Source organism: Scylla paramamosain, chromosome 2 (genome assembly GCF_035594125.1).
Source record: "Scylla paramamosain isolate STU-SP2022 chromosome 2, ASM3559412v1, whole genome shotgun sequence".
In the NCBI taxonomy this organism is placed as follows: domain Eukaryota; kingdom Metazoa; phylum Arthropoda; class Malacostraca; order Decapoda; family Portunidae; genus Scylla; species Scylla paramamosain.
Genome location: NC_087152.1, coordinates 39,090,014 through 39,109,534, shown reverse-complemented (window position 1 = coordinate 39,109,534; position 19,521 = coordinate 39,090,014). Strand labels below are relative to the sequence as shown.

General features: G+C 37.1%; 1 protein-coding gene across 10 annotated transcripts in view; it reads right to left on the bottom strand.

Moving 5' to 3' along the window:
* Positions 1–10,157: 10,157 nt before the first annotated feature.
* Positions 10,158–19,521, bottom strand: part of LOC135114838 (phosphatidylinositol 4-kinase type 2-alpha-like) — a 36,727-nt gene continuing 27,363 nt past the window's right edge. For all 10 annotated transcript variants that reach the window (XM_064031050.1, XM_064031040.1, XM_064030982.1 and 7 more), the window contains 7 exons: positions 16,785–16,903; positions 15,585–15,785; positions 14,160–14,318; positions 13,126–13,320; positions 11,611–11,838; positions 11,368–11,507; positions 10,158–11,158 (listed from right to left, as the gene is read on the bottom strand). In XM_064031050.1, coding sequence (XP_063887120.1) covers positions 11,059–11,158; positions 11,368–11,507; positions 11,611–11,838; positions 13,126–13,320; positions 14,160–14,318; positions 15,585–15,785; positions 16,785–16,903 — 1,142 coding nt within the window. In that variant the 3' untranslated portion in view covers positions 10,158–11,058. The remainder of the gene's footprint in view (positions 11,159–11,367; positions 11,508–11,610; positions 11,839–13,125; positions 13,321–14,159; positions 14,319–15,584; positions 15,786–16,784; positions 16,904–19,521) is intronic.

The following is a 19,521-nucleotide window of genomic DNA, read 5'->3' as shown; positions in this document are numbered from 1 at the left end:
TTCTTCTTTGTTTCTTTGCATATTACTGGTTTGATATGCTTAACCTGCTTTGAAAAATGACCACCAGGATACCAAATTATAGCATAAAAGAAGGAACAATTTTTTTACATTAAAAAATATAAATAAATAAAAAATCTTCACATACACCAATGTTCAACGAGATAAAACTCGCAGCCAGTGTTGTGAAAATCAATCTGAAGTGAGGTAAGTTGATGTGGTCAGTTAGCCTGCGTTGAAAATCTTTGTACATTGTGAACCTTCAAATCTACATGAAAGATAATTAATGTATAATACATTTTACCTTATTCCTATTAAATAGGAGAAAAATTGAACGTAGTTCATTATTACTGAACAGTAATGTAGCCAGCCTAAATGCATTTTATGCTCGATCTCCTAACTTTCACTAAATCTTGTGATCACTTGAATTGTATAATCATTTCTGTGGTGCATAATACATTATAAGCCAAGACAAGCAAGAATAGATACACATAACTACAAAGTATGTTACATTGCAGGTAGCAAGTAAAAGGAAATGCAGGAAAAGCAAGCTCAATTGATTATCACTTAAATCAAGGTGTCCAAAATAAGCAAAAAAAGTTACCACTACAGTATTATTAAAGCAGTATAAGGCTTGATTTTCAACAGTCTGATAGCAGTATAAGGCTTGATTTTCAACAGTCTGATAACATCCAGTCATCATTTCAGCCTAGTATCCACACCACAAGATGACCACAATCGAAACAAATTTTAGTTAAAATATAGCAGTAAACATGAGTAAATTTTGCTAAGTTCATGAGACAATCCTTAAAAGTTTCTGATGCCAGAGCCATGGGGACCAACACACAAACAATTCTCTCCCCATTTGAGGAATAGAAAAATAAATAATGAACAGGTTACCTGCCCAGCATCATCCTTAGATGAGGGGAAAAAATTCATCCTTAGAAAATGAAGGAAAAAAATTCAGCCAAGTATCCTTATAAAATAACAGAAGAAAGAACAAAGAATATTAAGATGACATACAGCATGGAAGAGGCAACACAAACTCAAACATCATTCACACTCTTAGTCCCTATGGTCCCTGGTAGAAAGGGGTAGTCTCATGGCCCACCACACTGCACCCTAGGAGTCTAGGCACAGCACAGCTGGCCACCACACCAAGGCCCAACAGCATACACTACTTTAATCCTGGCCCTTCATAATGAGACTTCCCTACCCCACACCTCAAATCCTGAGACCACAGCAGATGCAGGATCCTTCCTACAGAGCGCCCTACACTCTTACTGGGTTCATATACCAATGGGTCTCACCAAATGCACCCACACTCCTTCCCAGGGGTTGACAAGACTGCACCATTTTCATACATTCACCAGTGTTGCTCTCCATTCACCTCTATCATGCACAGTTGTTGCCCTTGCTTGCTGCACAGTCATTCCTCTCTCTCTCTCATTCAGTGCTCTATTCATACAGTTATTCACTCAAGGTGTCTTCTTCCTCTTAACTGCACACATCTGACCACATTATTCTATTAACTAGTTTACTGTCCTCCATTCACTTCACATGCCAAAGGTATCTTAACACCCACTGGCCATCCAGCCAACTCTCAAAACACTTGTTTTTTATTCTTACATAATTTCTTATTATATCCCTGCATGTTACTCTACATATGGTTCTCAAACAGTTAAATGTAAAGAGAGGATTACATGAGGAAATAGTGGTGCCCACTGTGGTATATAGTGCATGTTTCAGTACCATACAGCACAGTGGACACCACTATTTCCTCATGTAACCCTCTCTATAAACTTATATCCAGTGTCCTTTGTTTAAAGTGTTATGACCACAAATCCTGCCCCTTGCACAGGTGCCTTTATCTCGAGCTTCCCTAAGTCACCACCTATGTAACTTAGTGTGGGGCTCAATCAGATGTCACAAGGTCCTTCTGCTCCCCTTCTCGGCCGTCACTATCGGGGTCGGCCTCCCTACACTGCCACTTCCTGTGCATTATAGTGTAGAGCTGAATTCACCTCCACAGGGTCCTTCTGGCCTCCTATGGTGAATTACACAAATGAGGTCACCAGCCTGTTTCACCTCCTACAGGCAAGGGAGCACCACAACTACCAGATCACTCCAACAGCCGGGAAAGAATCAATAACCACATTCTAGGAGGCACAGCTGTGATGAACACATATAAGGATTATAATATTCTATGAACTAACACCCTCACAAACAACAAATGAATCCACCCATGTTCATAGAATATTATCTGATGAACAATACTATATACAACTTCCCTGAAGACAAGCCCCTGCCACCCAAGAAACATCAAGACCCAGGGAAGAAGTATACTTTACTGCACAGCAGTGTTTCGGTAATCCTCTGGATTGAATCCTTAAAATAGCCCTGGAACCCAGCAACATTTAACAGTACAACAAATACATCACAGACACAGGAACAAACAGCCCAAAGACAAAAGAGTGAGTCTGCCGATCACTCTACAATAAACCCCACTCAACTAACAGCCAAGGAGTTAGTACACTATAGATCTCATAAATCAGGAGGCACAACAATCACAGGCAGGCTTCTGGAAACTCACTAATTCCCACCTTTTATCAGCAGGGGCATACTGCTTAAACTATCAAAATAATATGACATGAAACTAAAAGCCCTCTAAAATTAAATTAATGCTTAGCCTCCAAGCCTAACACTCTCTCAGCTCACATGTCCACCTCACTAGCTATCTGGGCACTGACGAGCATGAGAATTGAAGCCTGCTACTTGTCACAGGAAATGACTCGTGCAAAAGGGGAGGGGAAGGGATGGAGGGGTAACCCACACCTGCCCGCTCAATCGCCTTGAACTACTAGCTGGCATGATAGAAATGGTTGTCTTTCAAAAATAATTGTGATCAAACTACAGAGGCTGGATGCAATTAGATTACTATATGGGCAAGACAAACTCTTCGGCTAAATAATATGTGAGACTCAATTACAAAAGAACAATGAGAAATAAGGAAAATTAAATGAGGAAGAAGGGTGACTATGTGTTAGTGGATTCTATAGTAAACTTGGGGGTTGAGCGGCCAGGCATTCATCACATATCTGGCATCAGCATCATTTGTTCCTGTTAACTTTCCTCTCTCCCTCTTGCATCTTCTCTTCTCTACCCATCTCCTTCCTTCCTCCCACTTCTCTTCTTCTCTCTACTTAAGCAGCACATAATAAAAGAAACAGATTAATAATGAAAATGGCAATAGTGATAGCACTAGTAGTAGTATGCAGTCATTATTATAACAACAGTAATAATGATAATAATAATAATAATAATAATAATAATAATAATAATAATAATAATAATAATAATAATAATAATAATACCATCTTCATAATAATTTACTCTCCATACAAACCAAACTGAGATGCTGCATAAGGAAGGTGGTCCAGACAAGATGTCACGCCTTTTCACTGTCCCTTTTAGTCACCTTTAACAATACCAAAGAAATGCAGCAGCAGTATTTTCACCCAGTCAGGCCACAAGTACATCATTCTACCATGGAGGACAATAATCATCTATCTATGAGTATACATCAAGGCAATAGTCCTGGACTAGGATTGTAACAAGATGATCACATGCACACACACACACACACACAAGCATTCCCCCCAAGAATAAATCAAAATCATACCATAATCTTAAACAAGCTCAAATATTTACTTTATCCATATCAAGACATCTGTTTCTAAGAGCTCCCTCCAGAAGATAACCATGACAGGGTTTCATAAGAAAGAAGCTGACCACCTGGCAAAGGGACAGTTGGAAAACATACTGACCATAGCAAGCCAAGATAAAAGAAATTTATACCATGGTGCTCTGTGTTCAACAGTGGCTGAGCCCAGACACTTCAATGTCCCAAACCAAAGCTAGCAATTTTCATCAGCTGTCATCTCACATCACAATTAGCATCCAAACCATCCATTAGCATGAATCCATTATTCCATCACCCACAAGTCATGCCCACATAATCTAGAGATTTATATCAGCTGGGAACAATAAGGGAATATATACTTCCTCAAAGAGTCTCTGATAATACAAATCCACCATCCACATAGCTGAGTTCTCCCCATTACTGGACTTTACAGCTGAGTTGACTGGCTGCCAGTCACCATCCATCCATGAGAACCCATCCAAAATCAGTGCTGCACCTGTGAGTCTCCATCACTCACAGAGTATGAAAAATGGACAGGAGTAAGCTGGTTCTCAGCTCAGCACCACCTTTAAAGATAACTGCATACACCAAGGCTATCTTCCCAAAAAAGGGAGTAGCCAAGAAAAGGCATACAACTTTCACATTCACATTCATTCACCTCCCTTAGCTCCTTGCCCCCTAATGGAGAAGAGAATCACTTTATGGGGATCAGTTGCACAGCTTGGACAGTTTAGTCCAGAACAAGGCTCCTTCATGGCAAGTACTCTCCTTTACCACGCCTGATTGCCCCACATCTGTGTGAGGCTATCGTTATGTGACACCTCCCTCCGAGGTGGCGTTGGGTCTAAGAAACCCTTTAACAGAATATAGAAAAGATGGCATATGGTATGGTAGAGGACACCAACCCTCACTTCTGGAAAAGACCAGCCACCACCATTGCAAGCCATAAAGCAAACAAATTGATGAAAATTAATATTTTGCCTCAAAAGGAAATTTAATGTTTGATCAAACATCTTCAAGAGGAAGGAGGAAGTAGTTAGATCAAAGAAAGAATGACATGTTCAAAAGTATCAAAAGTAACTTCACTAGAAATCTGTTAAGAGTTTAGGCAACTGAGCTTTGCTGTGCATAAATATTCTACAACCTTACTGGCAAGTCAGATGCTGCCTGGTAGCTGATGTGTGTAGTTGTGTCACATAGTTGATGCATCATCAGTTTGTATTTGATGATTCAAGGACTGAACAGCATTAATCCATCAAATTTTGCCAAAAACTTTATGGTAATCAAGCTAAAACTATTTGTAAGATGAAGCAGATATTTAGCAACAATGCTAAGATGATAACCACAAATTAAGGAAGGTTTTACCCAGTTTAAAGATGGCCGAACTTTAGCTTGGTGACCAGTGTTGCTGTTAGCCATCAGCAGGCCTAAAATCCATGTCACTGAATCAAGTATGCAATTTAATAATTGAGGACAGCTAGTTGACTGAGAAATTATAAATGACACTTAGATTAGTAGTGGTTCTGCACCTGCCATTTGAAAGAATGGTTCGAGGTATGCACAGAGTAACTGAATTTATTCCCCATGCTGCTTTTGTGTAAGCAGCAACAGCTCAGCCTCCACATCACTCTGGATATAGTGGCATGCACAATCTTGATTCCTAAGGATTGTGAAATCTGTTTATGAGTTTTGAATGAAGTGATATAATTCAGACACCACTGTAGTGGAAATCTTCATCTCAATTGCAATCAAGGCAGGTGAGGAGCAAAATCAAAGTGATGCTGACTTTTTAATGGAGATGATGATGTGAATCACAAATACACAGTAGACAGTCATGAAGTTCTTCATCATCTTCATCCAGCACTAGACTGAGGGAGTCATAAAACTCACAGTTGCATCACATCAAATGTCCTGGCCATTCTTTACACCTGATCCTCAATTCCTCAATTTTCAGACATGGCACTTTGTGCTTTCTGGTTATTTCTGAAGCTGGAGATCCTGCTAAAATTGATTTGAGAGTGAAGAGGCATCATGAAGAATGACTGTACATTTGATAGGCTTCTCAAAATAAGGCTTCCAAAAAATTTCCCAACTGAACAACTGCTGGGCAAGCAGCTGACTTTACAGGAAGAGTTGGAATCCAATATGTACGTTTTTTTTTCCCTACTGTCAGATCAGATACATACTTTTGAATGTTACTTTTATATAATACAGCATATTCATACAAAAACATGTTTTGGGATTACAAACAACTAGTATAACAAAGGTTAGGACTAGGTTTATTTATAAGGAAGCTTTGACATACAATTATAAAGATATATTTGCTATATATATATATTTTTTTTATTTATATATGTATCTTTGCTGAAGCTTAACGTCTTGCATTGACCTGCTGGCTCCACTTCTGAAACAGTGAAACCTCTGACTGTGAAGTATATAAAAATCAATAGCAAAGATCCACACATACCAAACATTAGTTACTTGAAGGACCTGACTAAAATTACCAAAGCTATAAGGGGGTTTGACAGACTGACCTCCAAAATGTCTAATCCTTCAGTTACATGATGTGAGGGTGAAAAAAAAAACTGTGAAGGTAATTACAAACCAAAAGGCAATAATATAACTTTAGCTGATTCGGAAATGTGACAAAGATATTAAAACTTTGTCTATCATTTCTCATATTCACACCAAGCAAAATATAAAACATGCAAATAAGAGTAATACATATTAAGAAGGCACCATCCTTAACAATCATTCTCTAAGTTAAATCATTCATCTGAGGAAGAAAAGATTAAAGTAGCAGCTTAAGAGGCACTGACATTATCAACCTAAAGCTACTATGAACAGTTTAAGTAATGACACGAACCAATTTATTACAATACGCAAAGTGAAGACCGATGTATTCTTACTAGTAAAATGGACAGTGTTTCCCACTTTCATCAGTGTAAGATTGTGACAAAGAACCAGTGCTTGGAAAGACAAATGAGGTCAATGTTTTATCTCTAGATACATTTTGTGCTGAGTAATGATGCAGATAATTCACATAATTATCTCTGACTGATTAACCTTTTTATCAAGATGAAAGATGAACAAAGGTCAGGACAATGTAATACATCAAAGACCCAAACAACACTTTGCTGAACTGGAACTACATTAACCTATCTCAAGAGTTGAATTACGTAAATGTAGTAATCTTTCTGGATGTTTGTGAGCAATACTTTTTACACAAAATTTCTGCATTCTCATTTCCTATACATCATACCTTTAATCACTCCCACTCACCTCTCCACAGGATTCATGCAATGTGGACTTGATGTGTATTCAGTCACTGTAATCTGTCAAGATCCTGGATGTACAGTAAAAGCAAATTCCATAATTTGTGCTCTTTCTCATAAAAGGTGTGGTTCAGAACTAAAATATCAAAATTATTCTTTTATCTGGATTTAAATTTTGAAGATTCATATATATATATATATATATATATATATATATATATATATATATATATATATATATATATATATATATATATATATATATATACACAACAGAATTATTTGACTGAATGGCACAGAGGAGGGTTGATTCAGAAGCCAAAAATTTTGATAACCAAACTGTAGCCTTAATTTTCCACATACACCTCGATCACTGAATACTTAGTTTTCATTAGATACACCCACCCACCACAGGATAGTCATGACAAAACACTGTAACAAGTGTATGACTAGGAGAGAGTAGGATGGAAAGGGCTCTAGTGCACCAGGTTGACAGGTACCAAGTGTGTAGTGGACTGAAGAGTATCACTACAAGGCAAATCATCATCTTTCTAATGCTTGTGTAATTTAAATTTTGCCCATTTTTTGCCTTTTAAAATGCTGCATTATGTCATAAAAATTTGTTTATCAGTTACCTTTGGATATCTGGGATTCAGTTGAAGATGGTAGGTCCACTGTACATGTACGTACAGAATAAAATATTCAGGTTTGGGATATAAGACATGGGAAAAAAAAAAAAAAAAAAAAAAAAAAAAAAAAAAAAATTATATATATATATATATATATATATATATATATATATATATATATATATATATATATATATATATATATATATATATATATATATATATATATATATATATATAAAATAAAAAAATAAAATAAATAAATAAATAAATAAATAAAATAAAATAATAATAATAATAATAATAATAATAATAATAATAATAATAATAATAATAATAATAATAAATTAAATAAACAAATCTGTCAGAATTACAGCATACCAGTCTTATTCACATAATGAGTATACTGACTTTTCAAAAACCTGATGCCTGTCAGGTTTTTGTTACTGATAACTTGGATGAATGAGTTAAACATTAGTGACAATAACAAGAATCCCATGGCACTTATAGTATGGCAGGAAAGTGTTAATTACTGATCATCAGGAATATGATCTGTAGTTAAAGGTAGGGCTGGGGTTGACAGAATGTGACAGTACAGTAAATAAGACAACTTGAAGTCTGTTGGGCAAGAAAATTACTTACTATATAAGATACCACTTAATAAAAGCTCTTCTCTAATGAGACTGCAGAGATCTATTATGTTGTCAAAATAATGAAAGCAATGGAACAAAATCTAAGGAACAAATGAAGTTTATATAGTTTGGTGGTCAAGATCTACTTCCTGGTTTCTTGCTCATGTTGATGAGTGCCACTCACTTAATGAAATATATAAAAATATTCAAAAAGGCTGATATGAAAATGAGCCACATGCCTATTATTTGCATTATGATAAAGCATAAAAAGAAAGAAGGATCCTCAAAACTGAAGGAGCAGAAATATGGAAAAGCTGATTCATTAGATATTAAACCAGTATTGGTCCTGTAATGCTCTGAATGTTTGTGTGTTGTTACAGTGATTTTCAGCCAACACTGCTAACTGACCTGCAATACTGTCAATAATCATTCCATCATATTGGTTTTAGTGAACACTTGCCTTACAATAGAAAATTGCCTCATATGAAAAATTCTACTTTCACAATCTAATATTGTTGTCTTCTACAATTGTTTCCTTGTAAAAACTAATGTGACTGCTTCAGAGCACTAACTGAGTAACAAACAGTTTGTTAAATAAATATTAGATGAGTTGCCTTTCCACCCAAACTTATCATGTGCACATTGCTCTTTAGACATGATTATGATCTGAAATATCATGGGTACAACCACATCCATCACAAATGTCTGAACTGTTTTTATCATCAGAAATTTATAAAGAGTATTTATTAGTCATTACCTATAGTAAAATGCACTTCTGTATGCACCAGTTAGCTCAGTTCTTCTGAAATGCACATATAGCTTCCATTAAGTTTTACCCGTGGATCTAAGTAAATATTCCTTTCTCTCATGGTTGGGTGTTGGTGACTTGGAAGACCCAAGGCCATACTAAGCACATAAGCACATGGGGAACAATGACAAATAACTATGCTGCTGGATTCTGACATTCGACTTCCCAAAGAAAGCAACCAATTTTTTTTTTTTAAGTGAGGAACAATCATCAGATGTCATGTGAGACTATTTTCAGCAATATGACAATACTCCTGTGGTTCCTCCATAACACGATTTTCAGAACTCTTTTCATTTGCATTTAGTGACTACAGAGAGAGAGAGAGAGAGAGAGAGAGAGAGAGAGAGAGAGAGAGAGAGAGAGAGAGAGAGAGAGAGAGAGAGAGAGAGAGAGAGAGAGAGAGAGAGAGAGAGAGAGAGAGAGAGAGAGAGAGAGAGAGAGAGAGAGAGAGAGAGAGAGAGAGAGAGAGAGAAACAAGTGCAAAGTGCAAGAACAATCAGATTTGCACACAAAATTTTTGAGTTCTTTTTTACTGGTTGTTTACAACAGCAGACTTTGGAGTGACTGTAATCATGTTAGTGATGAAATGCGACTACAACTTTCAGATGAAAAAAATCCCATAACTATCTTTTTATATCTAGGACATTCTAAATACTGTTGTGGTATGCAAACACTAAAGTGAATACAAAAGAACCCCAGGTTTGATCAAATTAATATCCATGCATGTAACTCTGTCCTTATTCCCCAGAAAATCACACAAGAGATTAATATGAAAATGTTTAACTTGACCTCATTATTAAAAAGTTACACTGTCCATAGGAATTTAATATTCTGTAGTAATCTACAATGAAATGGTTCTGTTGGAAAGAAGAAAATAAAGGTAAATGTTACTTATAAAATGTTTGCACTTACATTCCTTCAGGTTGAGCAACCATACCTGAACCTCACAAACACACCATAACCTATGCTGTAGTTGTGTCCCTAAACTTGAAAAATATAGTGTGAACTGTACACCTATGCTTAATATTTGGTCAAACATTACTGACTGAATTTCTGCAATACAGAGCCTCAACCTTGAAAGTGAATAAATAAAATCAATAAGAATATACCACAGAGATGAAGTTGGTTTATTAAGTTATCACAGTGCATTATGGAGGGTTGAACCACGATTGCCAGCTCAGTACTGACCATAAACATGTTTCATCAATCATTAATTTTTAACAATAATGATAATAAAAGTCGACACAGTGTACAGAAGTAAAAGAACTGGATAAGGAACCTACAATAACACATATGCTGGGGACCATCGTTGCAAAGACCTGAAAGTAGTATGTACACTATCTCAATGAAGTAATGACTCAATGTGAGTGAATTACATCCCCACCTACAGCACACTACTCAAGTTGTTCATACTTGTATTAAAATGATGGTAACACAATGTAATTACACAAATGTGAAGACTGGTGTTTAAGATAGTTGCATTGATAAAACATTCATACCAAATTTTTTTGACCTGCATAATTCCCACTTACATTAACTTTTACTATTAATGTATGTGGTCATTTACAAAATCAGATATTTATTGGTATGTATGTAGGTTATGTTAATTTTTATTAGAACTTATTTATTCAAAACTTACCTGACATGATGCTTACAGGAGCAGTTCACTTCACTTTTAACTGAATGAATGATCATGCTTGTTCTTAACTTACCAAAAATACAAATTAGATTTATGAGTGAATGTTAATAATATTTTCCTTTACATCACCTTCTGTATAAGGCTGGCAACCCTAAAAAAAATAATAAATAAATAAATAATAATAAAAAAAAAAAAAAAAAGAGAATATAATATGAGTTCCTTGATATACTTGAAATCTCAATGCACTTCCTACAAGTAAAATTCTTACCATACCAAAAATCAAACTCTATCCAACATTACACACTATCCCAAAGTTCACATAATAGTCATGTTGAAATTAATACCAATATAAAAAAAATGACAGCTGTTCTGACCTCAGCACCATGAAAAGAACGGACTCTTCTCTTGGAATGACTGTGTAAAAGTGTCACTGAAGGACCTGAAGCGAGCTGTGGTGCCCACTCGACCTTTAGACCTGCAAACAAAACGTGGAATACACAATGCATGCTCACTGGGAGTACAGAATACAACCTTATACAATAAAGCTTCGGGTGGCTTGACTGAGAAGCAAGTTCCTTTCTTGAAACATTAATCAATATTCTTGTAATATCAAAAGATGATTATCAAATGTTCCTTAGTTAATGTCCTTGCTGCGCATCTGCATGGGCAGCCATTTCCTCCCACCTTTCAACGATGACTGCAGGCATCTGGACCAGCTGCACAGGGCTCTTGCCATCCCGCAGGGCCTGGGTCAAATTTAGGACCTGTCCTCGCATGACTGACATCTGACGTTCAAAGATGTGACGATCAAACCCCTTGTCAGTCTGTATGATGAAGAAAAAGTAATTTGTTAACATAATCCTCATCTAATTTTCAGGTATAAAAGTCAACATTAACAAAATTTACATATGCACACAGAAGTCTGACCTGGAACAAATTATACATGTCATCACAGAGTTCTTGGACAAAGTTCATATCAGACAAGGGAGGCAGCACCAGTTCCCTTGTCTCTGTGCTAAAGGGAATCTTGGCCCAAGGAAGCCAAGCCCAGTGGTAAGGGTAGGCACGCCATGAGTCTGGGTGTTTGAAGGGAAAGGCCAAACCATTGTCTATAGCTGCCACTCTCACCTCAGGAGGCTTTACCATTGACCAATCCTGCAGAAACAAACCAAAGAGGAATGTATGAAAAGAATTCTGAGCTACACTAGTCTGGTGCAATTCTATTTCATAACATTTATTTCATAAACTACTTTTTATATGCTACCATCATCATCATCATGGTCCAAGCCTGATTTCTGATGATAGGTATCTTCAGGAAATTAAAAGAGGTAATCTAGAAAACTGAAAGAGTGCCAAATAACTGGAAGATAAAATAATGCTAACTTTATACAAGATGAAATAGTGAATATCACTGAATTAGTATAAAATATAACTGCAGCTGATAAGATATGGGAAATCACAGAAAATTGATGATGACCAAAAAGGAAAACAGAGGTTGCACACACTTTCTTTTCTTCTCTAATGTATAAAGTAGCCTGCTGTGTAAAGAAAAACAAAACTGGTGTCATAATGCACTATGAGGGGGAAAAACTAATATCTTTAAATAAGCTCTAATTGGGTCACTTTCTCAATCTGGTTTCCCATCAACTGCAAGGCTAGCCATAGCATCAGACTTGCCAAATTTCCTGCTGTAAGACATGGATTATCCTGTGCCTAGATTGGTTCAGTACACAGTACCTAAATAGTTAGTAATGGGAAATTTTTTGCCCAAAGGAGCAGCTTGGACACCAGTGAAACTAAGCCATCTACAGTGTTTTTGTTGGCAGATCAGTTAGAAGACTGCCTATTGACAGAACAGTTTGGTTTGCTTCTCAACTGAGAATAAAGCCAGTCTTGGCTGAGCTTGAAAACAACATGGTTTGTAAAATCCAATTCAAAAGCAATATTCCAATCAAATAACCATAAATTTCATGTGGGAAAGAATGGAAAGGTTCATCATTTGCCAGACCAATGCCGACACAAGCCAGCAAGGTTGTGTACAGAATAGCCTAGCAGTTGTGTGTGGACATGGCAATTACCACATGGAGTCGAGAGCTACAAAAAGGATCAGTCAACTATGAAGGTGGACTCATCACAGAACAGGACAGATTCTGTGAAACACAGAATGAATCTAGCCGTGATGACAGTCAGCATAAGTATGTTGTGTAAAAACCCACATGTGAATTTTCAAAACACTGCTGTTCATGGTGCCATGCCAAATAGAGCCACAGTGGACAAACAATGCATATCAAACATGATTTTAACATCCATTTGAAGGCCACCAGTTACAAACTGATTTACATCATGAGAGATACTGGGAGAGGAAATATCAAACAAATATGATATAGGGTACCATATGACAAAATTTTAAAAGCTAACTAGCACTCAATACTAAGGCCTCACCTCCCCTTCCCCTTCTTCAGCTAGCTCTGGCTTCTCATACTTAATTAACCAATTGTCATTCCCACGGTCAGTGTTCCTAATGATGTAGTCCAGAATGACCAGCCGTTCAAACTGAAGCTGAAACTGCTTGCTGGTGGTTTCACCCAGTGGCTCAGCCTCAAAGCGCCGCAGCCAGTAGTCTGCATCCTTGTAGCCCTGAAATGGTGGTGAAAATACTCAGCACAAGTATTATAAAGCTTTATTGTGATTGATTCAAGTCCAAGCTGTATATTGAATTATAAACAAGTTGTCATTGTTATTTTCATGTTGGTGAGGCATAGTTGTTATTTGTAACAGTTAGCCATCTATATACTAAGCTGACTTCCCCACAGATCAGGGTAGATGAGAAATAACATCCTTCCCCCATACATAAATATATCTGAAGACTAAATTAAAAATCTATGTTATCAGCTGGACTGCTTATGGAGGAAAAAAACCGATCCAGAGTGACCACTTTTGCATGATGACCAGTTGCACATACATACCAGTTACATTTATGCATTCACAACTGTCCACATTATATCATATATACTGTTCTAACATGCAACCATTCTTCCTTGTTCCACAGGCATTCCTCCTTCATTTAACACTCTTCACACAGTTTAATTTTCTATTATAATAACTGTTGGCAATTAAATAAAAAATAAATAAATGAAAAAAAAATCAAATAATAACATTCAACAAGTATGAAAATGCTTTGGATTTTAAGATAGTATGCATGTGCAGCATTCAACCAAACTTGCCTCCCATTCCTGGCTTCTGCCACCCATAATACAGACAGTGTGTGAGCCAACAAGCCCAATATTGTTTTTGCATTAATGGAGATTTAAAACTGAGCAAAAAACATCACCTGCAACTGCCTCACAATGAATATTCATGCCTTTTTCTTTACGGTGATTTAATTAAGTGTTTAAGAAGAGTATCTTGTACATTAAATCAATTAAAAATAGTATAGAAAAATTTTTTTCCAAGCAGCACATTAACTACTTGCTCACCTCAACAAATACTTGAAAGGATCCAACTTTTGGAGGAAGTCCAATTCTGTGGAAGTGGCGACCTACTTTGGGGAACCTTTCAGATACCATCTTCTTAGCTCTGGACTTCTCTCTGTCTATTCTTGTATAATTGAAAGTTTCACTTGCTAATTTGACTACCTGCAATAATAAAAAGTATTTTTATAAAATGCAAAGAAAATTATAAATAAAATATATTACTTGAAGGTTTGTTATATTTACTTATTCATCTCTATACCAAACAGGCATCCTCAAAGACAATGTAGCCAAGACAAGGCATTCACGCACACAAACACGAATAAATAAAAATCCATCTTAACCCTTAGGCCTCTGAACAGATGAAGAGCTGATTCTTAGACCCAATTGTACAAGGGAAGAACCCCAGAACTGGTTTACCACTGCTGCAACATAATAAACCCTTTTCTGCATCTGATGTACCAACTGCCAATCAGAACATACAAAGGTGAATTGCCACAGATGCCCCTCAAGGTTACAGCTACACTTCATATGCTCTATTCACAAACACAAAAGCACAATTCTTTACTTTAACAACACTCCTCTTAGACCTGATGATCTCTTCCCTGTCCATCTATCTCATTTATGATTTTTCCCTCAGCCTTACAACTTTCAAATCCAATCAAATAATCTCCACTAATATCTCTTCTTCCACGTTCTCTTCATGCCTAGGTAACTGTAACACTCCCTGCCCTGCTTGATCACACAACTCTCTTCCAATGTCAGTTCTCTCTCAAACTTCCTTTTTTTTTTTTCATTCAATCCACACATTTATCTCAACATTTTTCTCTCCTTCCTCCCATACTTTGTTTCAGTTCCATTGAGCCCATTCAGTACCACTTCACCCTTCCCTTCATACAACCTTCTCTTTGTATCAATTTTGAACAATCTAATACTAAACTGTTCATTCTTGCCAGCTCCATTCTAAATATTTCCTCTACACATATCCCTCCAGCCATGGCAATATGTAGTCCTATATATCTGAACCAGTCTGCCTCTTAAATTAACTTACTATACAAAACTAAACTCATCCTCCTCTCATCTAGAATTCTTGTTTATTTCACTATCTCATTTTTAATGTCATTCCCTCTAAGATTAATACAAATAGTACACTTCCATTTTATCCCAGAAAATCATGTTCACAGGAAATTAGAAAATAACTAAATAAGTATATATATAATGAGCAGCTAAAAAAAAAAAAAAAAAAAAAAAAAACTCACTGGAGATCATTAGAAACTTGTGATTAATACTTCATGGAAAGTGTTATAGAACATGTACAGCTTAATGATTAGTTCTGTTCAACAAATAATATCTAGACATTTTTTTTCTAAACTTTCAAATTTGTAAGGAGAAACCTAGTTAAAATATATAAAAACATCAATTCCACCATACCCTAGTTTTAGGAACAACATTGAGCTGCAGCTTTTGATCAACCAAGGATGCTCCTGCCTCTGACAGGTAACCCTGGTTGGGTACAAGGCAGGAACGACCAAAGCAGCAGGGACAGCAAACCTTGTGGAGCCACTTGGTCCACTTGGGGTTAAGACGTCCATATGGCTCCTCATCCTTTGGCTTATAAACAGCAATGACTTTCTGCAAAACGGATAAAGATTATAAAGAAAACATATCGCTATTTGCTGAACATTACAGCCTCACATCATGCTAGATCTTGTGTGTGTGTGTGTGTGTGTGTGTGTGTGTGTGTGTGTGTGTGTGTGTGTGTGTGTGTGTGTGTGTGTGTGTGTGTGTGTGTGTGTGTGTGTACATATACATACATTATATATATATATATATATATATATATATATATATATATATATATATATATATATATATATATATATATATATATATATATATATATATATATATATATATATATATATATATATATATATATATATATATATATATAGTGATATTACCCACACACAGATAAACTGAACTAACACAAGTTAGATGCATGAATTTACACAACAAAAAATTTCTTTCATGGTATGCTATATCTTTAATGCAGACATGAGATTTTATAAGACAGCCCATAAAATATTAAAAGCATTATCTAACACCTGGAGAGTTTACACTTGCATGGGGTTGCACATCCCCCAAACCACCTTCCTGTCACTTTTAATGCCAGACAAAACCAAACCAGAAAACAATATTCCATATTAAAATGCTTGCATTGGTTCTTTCTGCAGTTCAACTTCCATTCAAACTATGTAATATTATCTATATTGTACAAACTGAGCTATAACACTAATGGAGCAATTCTTCACATGTTTATATTAACTTAGCTCAGGGTAGATTACATTCAGCCAGCTGTTCCAATAAGAAGCCAATACTAAATCTGCATCATAACACAGTATCTATCAGCTTGTACATCCCTTATGGGGATGGCAATGAGTGAGGATTCTCCAATTACTCATGTCCTTATACGCTGTCATACTCTCACTTTCTTCTCATCCTTTTCCATCACATACCTCCCTGCTACAGGTTGTCCTCATGTACACAACGAGTCTTTCAATGTTATACATTGTCATACATTTACCTGTATATTTGAATTATATTTTCCTCAATAAAGTCACAACTTACCCCACTGCTGTTTTTTACAAAGTAGCTTCCACTGGATCCTTGGTATATCCTCTCTGGGTAAATCCCAGTCTCTATGGACGTCTCTGCTTGCCTTACTAAGTCTGTGAAGTGAGGGTCATCTGAGGAAAGAAAAGGAAAGAAGACTCTATAATACACAAAACTGGCCTTATACCAATAAAAAATTAAACAAAAATGTTATTTCTCTCATTCATAATCTAATCCTTAGGCAGCTGGCTGCTACATCAAATCCTTTGATACATGTATTATCAATGATGCTTTTGTGCACAACCAGCCTTCCCACATGCATGGCCAGTTAAGGTTTGCCCTCTCCCTCTCCTTCAGACACTGGATGGATCCCTAAATAAGGGTGTGTGTGTGTGTGTGTGTGTGTGTGTGTGTGTGTGTGTGTGTGTGTTCAGTCATGGTCAATAACTGAGTAGCCTACCACACTTGCTCACTGTCTAGGTACCAATGGCTTAAGTATTTCTCCTTCTGATATATAAATCTATCAACTGTTAGATTTTGTAGTGAGATTGCCAGGGGATCTGAGGACTTAAGATAACAAATGAGGAATAACCCAGTCAGCATTCAACAACACAAACAAAACTCAGTGAAAGTAAATACAGAAGGTTATTCTTGTCACAGCAAGCGTCCTACACAGGATCTTGGCATAGCATATAGACATCAACACTGATAATACTAAATATGGCTTACTTTTAAATCTGCCAAATAGCCTGATGAAGCACCTAATGTGATGCACTTTTTTTTAAGAAAATTGTATCTTTACTTTGTTTTAAATACACCTAATGAATATGTATAATTACAGCAAGTTAAACTATAAAACACTACTTTAGGCAGCTTACACCAACTCCCACTGGTGACTTCATGATGCATGAACTGAGGCTGTATGAAGTACTGAACCTCCTGCCTCATAAAATGACTCAAGTTCACTAAGAGCCCTCTCTATAACAACCACCAGATTCTTCCTTATACAAAATATGGTTGTCTACAATATCCACACTTTGAGACGGTTATTATAAGCATGGCATAAAATGGTGCTCCACCACTCTTGAAATCTTAGGAGCAGACCAAGTGAGTCCAAAAATAACATTTTACAAGTTATCAAGGACTTTATACCAGTATGTTTTTTTTTTTTTTTCTATTCTGAAGAAATGCATAAATTGTCTATCATAATGTAGCACACAGTCTCTGTTGAGAAAAGCAAGATAGTTGCCAGAGAAAGATCTACATAATAAAATTTTTCAGACTCACCACCCAACAAATATTCTGCTTTTGTTGTATAACCCACTTCCTGAACTTTCCCAACAGGAAAAAAGTTGTCAACAACCCATTATGGTATAGATTCATAAGAGTGAAAGCCTGAAAGAATTAAATGCAGTTTTATTGTCGTAAGTTATGTACTATGAAACTCTTATTCATTAGCTGAAGAGTGAAGCAATGAGTGTTTACTACGTGATGCTACTCTGATATTGTGGATTCATGCTGCAAACTGATATCAAAACCCTATGTAATGATGTAGCTTCATTCATGCAATCATATGGAAGATGGTAACGAACCATAGATAGCTTTTTATTAAGTGCTCTTCAATAACTGTTGCCGTCAGCTAAGGGTTGACTTCTGAGGAACCCATTTCCTGTGCAGTAGAATCACTGGGTCTGATGATGATAATGTTATGGAGGGTGATGCTGCTAGGTGGGACGCCACTGTGAGGCATGGGGTTATGCCTGTTGGCCCTTACTTCCCCAGACACGTGCAGAGAGCCAGAGTATGGGAACACAATAGACCATGTTTCATGGGCAAAAGACAGAGGCGGAAGGTGATTGTGAGCATCAGTTGATGATGAGGCTTAGAAGAGAGAGGACACTGTGGAGTTGGCAGCCAGACATAGAGGAAAGCAGAAATGGAGCAGAGCAATGGAGACAGCAGCAGCAGCAATGTGACAAGTCTGGTGCCCATGGGTCTTGAGACGACAGCTGTGGATGCCCTGGCGAGCAGACCTGAGGCGAGAGTGGATGCACACGTGGTGACCAGAGTTTGGTACCTAGATGTGTGGCAGCCTGCACAAGGTGCTGTGCAGGCCAGAGGGAGTGCCAGCCTGGAGGAAGACCACAGAGGGTAGACATCATAGCTGGCTGGGGAACAGAGGCTGATGGAGCCTCTGTGAGGTGTCTGTTGTGGTACCTGAGGGCCAACCTGTGAAAGGACTGAGTAAGGAAGACGTCCTGTGGCTGTGAGAATTACTGACTGCTGGTAAGTGCAGTTGAGAGACTTTGCTGTGTTCAGCCACACCTCCAGTGTTACATTTGGACAGGAATTTTGTGCTTCCGTGCCTGTGTTTGCTTCTTGCGTGTTGGGGTGCCAAGTTCTTGTTTTCCTGGGCAGCTGTACTGAGGTTTATGGTGTCCGCATCTATCCTTTAGTGTTCTGTGTCTATATCCAAGTGACTCTATGCTCTGTTTGTGAGTGGACACCCACAGTGAATCTGGCTGGCATGTGTGTGGACGGAGTGTGCCACACTTAAGACTCTATGCTCTGTCTGGTGTGAGTATTTGTGCCTATAGTGTCCTGCAAGATGCAAGATAACTGTGCCTGTCCTCTTGTGAGGAAACATATGCCTGTGTTGTGCATATAGTCTTTGCATGTCCTTGCCTCACACTCCACTACTATGCTGATCCCTGTGAGTTGCTTCCACCTGCATCGTGGCGCCTGGTGACAG